The sequence below is a fragment of the Apis mellifera genome, linkage group LG8 (assembly GCF_003254395.2).
Source record: "Apis mellifera strain DH4 linkage group LG8, Amel_HAv3.1, whole genome shotgun sequence".
Taxonomy (NCBI): Eukaryota; Metazoa; Arthropoda; class Insecta; order Hymenoptera; family Apidae; genus Apis; species Apis mellifera.
Window position 1 is genome coordinate 7,734,606 of NC_037645.1, and position 9,096 is coordinate 7,743,701.

At 23.2% G+C, this 9,096-nt stretch overlaps 2 protein-coding genes across 3 annotated transcripts; one reads left to right on the top strand and one right to left on the bottom strand.

Moving 5' to 3' along the window:
* Window positions 1-1,580: 1,580 nt before the first annotated feature.
* Window positions 1,581-6,273, bottom strand: LOC552055 (nardilysin). Of its 2 annotated transcripts, none has more exons than XM_624434.6 (14): window positions 5,859-6,273; window positions 5,636-5,721; window positions 5,391-5,551; window positions 5,179-5,292; window positions 4,915-5,110; window positions 4,612-4,817; window positions 4,366-4,536; window positions 3,945-4,288; window positions 3,374-3,874; window positions 3,140-3,290; window positions 2,930-3,063; window positions 2,464-2,842; window positions 1,897-2,380; window positions 1,581-1,802 (listed from the first exon to the last, which is right to left on the bottom strand). In XM_624434.6, the coding sequence occupies exons 1-14, from the start codon at window positions 6,179-6,181 to the stop codon at window positions 1,648-1,650; spliced, it is 3,405 nt and encodes a 1,134-aa protein (XP_624437.4). In that variant the 5' UTR covers window positions 6,182-6,273; the 3' UTR covers window positions 1,581-1,647. The 2 variants fall into 2 exon arrangements, with proteins under 2 accessions (XP_624437.4, XP_006564624.1); XM_006564561.2 differs by having other exon boundaries at window positions 5,179-5,320; window positions 5,859-5,963.
* A 1,891-nt stretch (window positions 6,274-8,164) lies between these two features.
* Window positions 8,165-9,058, top strand: LOC726689 (prefoldin subunit 1). The gene is made up of 2 exons (XM_003250433.3): window positions 8,165-8,348; window positions 8,668-9,058. Exon 2 carries the CDS (start codon window positions 8,672-8,674, stop codon window positions 9,050-9,052), a length of 381 nt encoding a protein of 126 aa, XP_003250481.1. The 5' UTR covers window positions 8,165-8,348; window positions 8,668-8,671; the 3' UTR covers window positions 9,053-9,058.
* Window positions 9,059-9,096: the final 38 nt, after the last annotated feature.

The window sequence follows — 9,096 nt, forward strand, 5'->3', positions numbered from 1 at the left end:
AAATGGTAGAAAATCATTAAAAAATATAACATATTTCTAATTCCTTTTCAAATTATTATCTGTTTACATAACAATGTTAAAAATGATATATGATAATTTAATATTATATCTATATAAATAAAGCGAATGTTATTTGTATAATTTTGATATTGAAATTGAAACAAAATGATATGCAAGATTTTTGTATTCAAAAACAATATCTAATATAGAATTAGTTAATAATTTGTAAATGTGTTTGGGACAGTTAGAAAATGTTGCCTGACCGACTCATGTAGTTGTATTTCTCTATAATACACAATCACATCAATGTATTCTTGTTGGATTATTCTATCTTGTAACTTATTGTTGTAACATATACCCCATTCATGTCTAGTGTCAAGCAGAGCTGATTCTATGCTTTTGCTAGTTGAAAAACTGGAGGGAATATGTTTTTAAGTAAAAAAAAGAAAGAAAAGCATAGTGTGGAAATTGAATGAATATTATTTATTCATGTATTTTAAAAAATGGAGCAAGTTGAAAATTTCATATTATTGACTAATTTAAAAACAAGCATGAAAAATTAAAAAACAAATTATTAAAAAAAATAATAAACAGAATCAGTGCTGGCGAAAACACAAGGCAAACAAAAATTATTATAAATTTAAAAAAGTCATTTAAGGTACTTTTAAAATGGATACATATTTGGAAAGTAGGAGGTAATCATTGTATAAATGTAGTGGCAACTCTATAATACTACAACAAAAAAAAATCAATATATTCAACGATTATTCGAAATACTAAATGCAAAATGCACTTTAATGGATGTTATAACAGTTTAAAATATTCAAATTGCATCGACATTTTGCTGTAAATCTGTTCTTTGGAATATACTACTCTGCCAATTAAACAAAGAATATTTTTTTTCTTTAAAAAAAAAAAATCACTTAATAAATAATAATTATGTATTGGGAAACAAAGAGTAATCTCTTTTCTTTATCCCAATGAGCAGAGAAGTTTCTCCAATGACAGATATTTTAAGTTTGTTTCTTTTGAAGAAAAAAAATATATGTATTTATCTTCATTTTTTTCTTTTATAAATACAATTACACGACACACATGCAAATTAGAATGAAAATGATAATGGTTCATACAGATTCTCTGTTAAGTTAAAAAACGAAAACTTTGCAGGATACACTGCACAGTTTGAAATAAAGGAAACAAACTTTCAGTGAAGTTTTGTAAAGAAAGCTGTTCGTGTGAGAGGTTCTCGGAGATGGTTGGCTGACATTTTCGGAAGTTCAATGATTTATTAAAAGGTGTTATCATGTCTTGAATACAATTAAAAGAATTATAAAAAAAATTCATCTTTTATTATTTTTTGCTATTATTGTTTGCCATTATATGTTATTTTCAATTTAATTTTATACTCATTTTTCAAATTAATATTTCTAGTTCATAGAAATATAAATTACAAAAGAATTAATTAAGATTACAATTTAATCATTTTTAGAATTTTTCTTAAGAACTAATTTAATTAAACCAAATGAAAAAATAATTAATAATGCAATACCAAAAAAATAATTAACAATATATTTCATATCATCATTCCAGTTTATTATTTCTCAGAATTTTTCAAATACTATTAATTTTCATTAAAAGAATTTAATATCATAAAGTAGTATGTTTTACAGGATAAGTGTACAATTGATTTTTGTACCCCTGAATATCAGTAATATATACCGATGATTTATCAGTTTCTTCAGTAACAGGAATATAATCCAATGAATACTTTATATTTCCAGCATTTTCTATTTTTGAGTTAGCTAAAAAAATTAATATTTTTCTCAATAATTTATAATATAATATAAAATTAATACATTTATAATTCTAATTTTAGATAATAAGGTAATTTGATACCTTCATTATTCTCCATATCAGTTGATTTAGCGCTACCAATTACATGTACACTTAATTTTCTAAAATTATTTCCATTAATCGTATGAGATTGCATCCATTCTCTCAATTCGTCGATTGTAATATGTTCTATCATGTTCAATTCATTTTCTATTCTATCAAACATATAATCTCCAGTTATAATTTCTGACCAATTTCTATCAACTTCTTCTTTTAAATGTATATCAGCACACTGTTTTAATTTTATTACTGCTTCTTTAATGCTATCTAGATCTTTCTCCAAAATCCCTTGTAGCATATTATTAAACATTGTCAAAAAAGCTTCTATTCTGTTATCCACATGTTCTGTACTGTATTTATCTGCTTGGGTATATACCGTGATGGAATAACCAAGAATACCAAAGGTATCTCTTAATAAACAGAAAACGTTATAACCAAGTTGCTCTTGTGTTCTTAATTGATTAAAAAGTGGCTCTTCCATGTACATCTGTAAGATATAATTAAGTATTTATTATTATATTTATTATTATATAATAAATTTAAAATAATAAAATTTAAATACATACTTACTATTAACAATTCAATAATAACTAACAATTTGATAGATGAAATACCAGATTGATAATAATTCATTACAACAGAGTTTACATCTGTACTATTAAAATTTTTTACTTTACAATAATGTGAACCGATTGGTATTTGCATTACTCTCATTTGTTGCATCGTGTTAGGCAATAATGGTCCACATTTGAGAATTTTTACACATTCTTGAACATTTTTTATTACATCTTCCTTTGTCATATTCCCTTGTACTAAAGATTGAATATAAACATGATCAGTAAAATGACTAACAAAATTCTGGAATTCAGGAAATTGCACATTATGAATTGCAGCATGTTTGTCTGTGGCCATCCAATGAATAAACATTAGAATTGATAATCTTACATCCCTAGAATAATTTTAAGAAATATTATAATATATAATTTTAAATCATCATAAATTTATTGTTTTTAATTTTCTAAAAAACATCATTTACCGAACTAATTTTTTAGGTTTTACAAAATTATTATAATATGCCTTAATTTCTTCTTGTTTCATAACTTCGAAAAATTCTTCAGTTATTAACGTTGGAATATCTGCTATACACTTTGCTATAGTCATTAATAGAAGCTATAAACGAAAATGAAAGCATTATATAAAAATTGAAAGAAAATTTATTTGAAGAAAAAAATAAAAATGTTTTTACTGGTAATTTCTGATTAAATCCATTCACTTTAAGCATAATACCCTTGTCATTTGCATGAATATCGTGATTTAGTTCAGCAACTGTGGCTGGATACAATGATTCCACTAACAATTGCTTTAATATAGCAATAAACAAATCCATTAGAGCTGCACTAAAATTTAAAAAATCTATAATTATTCATTATTCAATTTTTAAAAATGTATATATATTCATAAATATTTCAAATTAATTTACCCTTTTAGTGAACAAACAGCCATTGGTGATATGATATAAAAATACATATAACATTCAGGTAAACCAAATTTAGGATCAGGTCGATACCAAACTTCCGTTATCTCATCTGTATAAATTTTTGTAGGATATTTAGAAATGTTAGCTGGCATTGAAATTAAACTGAAATCATCTGTGATGAACATATTAGGTAATGGTAAATGGAATTCAGAAAAAGGTTCAATAGTTCTCCAACACTCAATCCATTCTTGAGGAATCTCCATGTCGGTATATTTGGTTTTAAACCAAGGTTCCATTTTATCAAAATCTTCATCATTAAATTTTTTATCAAAAATTATAATGTTTACATCATCAGGTGTTAAATAATTTAAACAGATTTGTATAGCTTCTGGATTATATTCAAAATATAATCCACTTCCAGTAATGTAATCACGAGGAGGATAATAATGCATACTTTCACATAAATCTTCTACATATTCTGCTGGTGGCGATTCATCTGTAAATCTACAAGAAAGTTTTTTTCTTTTTATGAATCACTTAAATTATAATATTATAAAATTAATCATTAATTTACCTGAAATTTGTTTCTTTAATCTGATGAATCTCATCATATATTCTTTTCTGCGGACCTTCTTTACGCATTAAATTGATAAATGAAAATATAGCATTTAATACTTCTGGTAGATGTTTGTGTCCCTGTTCTGTCAACATTAAAGATAAATTAAACAATGCATACATTGAACTATGTTCAAAACCGCTTTCTTCATTTCCGCTGAAAATACCAAGGCACCACATTTTTCTTCTTAAGTAACTAATTAAAGAACCTTTTCCTTCATATCCTATAATCCAAGAAACATATTGATGTGGTTTGCTTTTGTATAAATCATGAAGAGGTGGCATAGACCATGTTAACTCTACCTAGAAATTAAAACAAGATTAATTTCTAATTATCATTATTTTTAAATAATTAATTAAAAAAAAATACTATAACTCACTTGGCAAATATCTTTTATAGGCTTGATTTTATAAATTTTTCTAAAACTTGGTGTATCAAATGAATTTGAACCCTTGAACAAAGTAAAATCGTCAGCTGGTAAACCATTATTTGGTACATCTGCAAAACATTGAGTTACATAATCTTCTAATACATCCAATGGAAGTCTTGCCTATAAATAAAATTTTTAAATCAATATTATTTAAAATAAAAAATAAATTTTGATATTATATATTACTAAGCTCACTTGTATAGCAAGTTTCATTCTGTGAGCACTATAATGACGCTCTTTGAACTTATGCAATTCTTCATAGAGCTTTTTATCTGTTACATTATCTCGTAAGGTAACCAAATTACCCCAACAAAATTTTGTTGCAGGATGATTTGATCGTGCAAAACTACTAAATAATTGTTCTTTTCTACAAAAATCGGAAGGTAAAGCCATCTGAAATTCTATTATGAAATTAAAACTATTTAATATTATTATTATTTAATAAATATTAAATTAAATTAATTAAATTTCATTATGTTAAAAATTTTCAATATATACCACTTTCTACAGCTTCGCGTTCTCTCGTTATGGCATCTTTTTTCATTAAAGGTTTTATAAAAAATTGAGCAAAACGATCAAGTGCAGACAAAAGATATTTTTCTTGTATTTCAAAATAGAATGTTGTTAATTCACATTCAGTAGAGGCATTGTCTGATCCACCTCTTTTTTTAATGAATGCATCAAAATCATTTTCCTATAAATTCATATAGAAATTAAACAAAAAATTAAAAATTCTAAAAATTTTTTATTTAAAATGATTACCTCAGAATACTTTTCTGATCCCATAAAAACCATATGTTCCAAAAAATGTGCTAAACCTGGAATTTCTGGTGGATCACTGAAACTTCCTACACCCACTGATAATCCACATGCTGCCTGTGTAAGAAACATGCGTAGCAGCACACTGAGAATATTAACATTTTATATATATTACATAAATTAAATATTAAATTATATATTTTAATAAAAAATACCATTTTCTCTTCTCTTTTTAATCGTTTGGAAAAACCACAATCTTCTACATCTTTATCACAATCTGATTGATTATCCTCTGTATCACTTTCTGATCCACTTTCTTCTTCATCCTCTTCACTGTTAGTTTCTTCATTTTCTTCTTCATTTGTACTTACTGAATCTATTAAACATAGAAAAATATAATAATATTACAGAAGAGTTATTCAATTAATATATAAATAGAAATTTAAATTTTTTCTTTTACCTTTTCTATCATTTTGATCATCTGAATGAAAGGAGTGTAAATCAGCAATTAGAAGAGCAGTCAAACCATTTTCTAATTTAATTACTCTACACGAAAAAGAAAATTTTAATTTATTAAAATTCAAAAAATATAAAAACAAATTCAATATATTCTATTCATCCAAAATATTTTCTATAAATTCAATATATTCTATTCATTTAAAATATTTTCTATTATTCTTTACCTATATTCCTTCTTATCATTCTCCGATTTCACAGGTGTTTCTAAATATGTAACTTTCGTCCGTGATTCTTTTGAAACGCATATGGAAGATTCTTGTATCCCATTTTCTGTTTGCATGTCTTCAATAATCGTTGTGTCTGTCTTGAGGTTATGTTCTGTGAAGGGATCCGCGTTTTTTGTTGAATTAATCGAGCATTGATTTGATTTTAATTTTTTTTCAGGTGGACTTTGAAGTGATCTTTTGGGCATTATTGTTGTATAAGGTTTTTTAACCTTACATTGGAGAACCTTTATGAAAAGGTATCTCTGCAAACGCGTTACCATACGTTGTGAAATAGCCTGTTTTTAGTTACCTAATCTCACTGTCATAAATTTAGTATCTCTTCACCTGTTTATTTTATATTTTTCTTTTATAGTAAAAAATTCCTTGAAACACAAACTTTTTTTGTTAACAAGGAATATCTATTTTTTTCTGATTTTTTATTTTTTGTATAAAATATTTTTTTTTTATATTAATTATTTAAAAATCGTTTAAAATTATAAAAATGTTTATATAATTTAATTTTATTTTCAATATATTTTTTATAATAATAAATTAATGCAATTTATAAATTGAAAGAAAAAATAAAAAAAAATATATAAAATAATTTTTTGAAGACTTTTTTATTGAGCAATTAAATTTAAATTTTAAATTAAAAAATTAAATTTTATATTTCATATTTTGAATTAGCAAGTGTGCAAGAAGTTAAAAAACTTGATATATCATATAATTTAAAATGATAAATCTAATAATTATATTTAATTTGATTAACTGAGTACAAAATAATTAAAATTCATTTTTTTATTTCATATTTCAAGAGCATTAAGACTCATTTATCATTTTCAATGTTATCAATTCGGCTCAAAATAATAAGATTACGATGTTGGTAATTCAATAATAATAAGTTAATGTTTGGATAATTACTTGCATATTTTAAAAATATTTTATAAAATTATAAATAGCGAAAATTTGAATATTCGATATAATTTTTAAATAAAATTAAAATTTTTTCTTGTTTCTTCCTTCATTGCTAAATCAAGTTTTCATTTTTTTAAATTTCATTTCTTGTGTTAAAATATATATTATATATCAGAATAAATTATTATTTGCTAAATTAGCATTCATCAATAAGATATATTATAAAGCCGAAAATTTAATATCTATATTTTTTATATTAAAAATTAAAATATATTAGTAGTTTTTTAAAAGAAAAATGAATATTCCACATCTTGTTTGTAATCATATGCCAAGAAAAAGTATAGACAAGACAGTAAAAATAATAAGCGAAACATAGAAATAAGATAATTAACGCCATCTCTAAAGTATTGTATTGTTTCATCGTAGATAAAACGAACTATAACAAGAGCAAATAATAAAAAGAGTAGAAATAGAATAAAAATTGACTATCAATGTCATTGTAGAGTGTTAAAAATTTTTCTAAAAGCATTCGATAGATAAAGATGAGAATCAGATTATATTTTACTTCTGTTTATTACAATAAATTAATATACAAATTAAATATAAGAATATTATATCACATTAGATAGAATCATAGATATTATATTATAAAACATATTTATTATATTTAGTCTATATTTTTAAGAGATTTAAAGAGAAGTCTTTGACATTTAAAAAATAACATTGATTCCTCAATTTTTATTCTATCCTATCTTGTCTTTCTTTTATTATTTGTTTTGCTTATTTGTATGTACTTTTATTTAAATTTATGAGTTCGGTTTTATCTAATTAATTTTGTCTTCTTTGCTTAATCTATTGATTGAAAATCCTTATAGTCTATATAATCTTGAATAATAAAAATATTCAATTCAATGTTCTTATATATTTATATAATATATATACTTTATTTATCTTTTTTTATGTCAATAGGAATCTATTTATAATATATTTTATATATTTATATGTCGGGAATATATATATTTTATATATAGTTTTTTATATATCGTAAGGGTTTTATATATTTTTATATTTTATTAGATAAAATTTAATACAATAATATCAAAACTTTTTTGCAAGAATTTCAAAAATTAAGATAAGTTGCTTATTATGTATACAAAAAGTTGTTTAAAACATAATTTTTACAAAATCAATACATATTTGCAATAATTAATTAAAGAAGAATTAAATCTAAATGAAGAATCCAAAAAAACATTGATATATCGACAAAAAATCGATGTTTTCAAAATATCGATAAATTATTGCTATCTCATATAATATAAAAATATATTGCATGCAAGTCTATTTTATACATAGTTTGTGCTGGCATTATACTACATAATTCAAGATATTCTATAAAATTTATTTTTTAATTTCTTTATTCAAATATATAATATAGATTATAATAAAATCCGAAATAAATTCAGTAGTAATACATATATATTTCATTAAGTAATAAATAACTTTATTTTTCTTTATTAAAAAATTGAATAAAAGGTAAATAATAACTTGTATACAAAATAAATTTTTTTCTATATATTTTTTCTATATATATTATTTTCATAAGAGAATAATTAAGAATCATATAAATAAATGTTAATCATTGCATAATTTTTTTCTGTTAATTTAACAAGTAAAATTAATGAGATATTTTGTATTTATTTTGCGTTTGAAATTATTTCATTATAATAAAAATGTCAAAATGTAGATTAATTACATTCAATTAAATTTTTATTATATTTGATAATAAATTAAAATTTTAAGTAATTGTATGAAATGAAAAATTTTAGTTTTTTAACCTATAAAATTATTATAGAAAAATGGCAAGAGAACCGGATGAAGAGCTAAGAAAAGCATTCTCACAATTACACGAAAAAATGATTGATACCACGCAAAAATTGAAGTTAGCAGATTTACAAATTGAAAAATTAAAACGATCAAAACAATTCGCTGAACTAACAATGAAGGAAATAACCTCATATCCAGAGAATACTAAAGCATATGAATCAGTTGGCAGGATGTTTCTTTTAGACAATATGGATAGTATAAAAATTGGTCTCAAGAAACGAATGAAAAATGCTGATGAAAAAGTGAAAAATTTAGAAAATAATAAAACATACTTGCAACAAAACTTAAAAGAATGTGAAAATAACATAAGAGAAATGATACAACAGAGACAAAATAAAGATACCTCCGGTTAAATTTTATATGTTTCTATTATCGTTGCTGCCGTATTATTTACGTT

Bases quoted from the DNA above. Each gene is read 5' to 3' on its own strand.
- LOC726689 (XM_003250433.3), top strand. From the start codon at position 8,672: ATGGCAAGAGAACCGGATGAAGAGCTAAGAAAAGCATTCTCACAATTA.
- LOC552055 (XM_624434.6), bottom strand. From the start codon at position 6,181: ATGGTAACGCGTTTGCAGAGATACCTTTTCATAAAGGTTCTCCAATGT. The intron at 4,537-4,611 runs GTGAGCTTAGTA...TTTTATTTATAG, and splicing joins GAATGAAACTTGCTATACAA to GCAAGACTTCCATTGGATGT. The intron at 3,064-3,139 runs GTAAAAACATTT...TTTCGTTTATAG, and splicing joins GATTTAATCAGAAATTACCA to CTTCTATTAATGACTATAGC.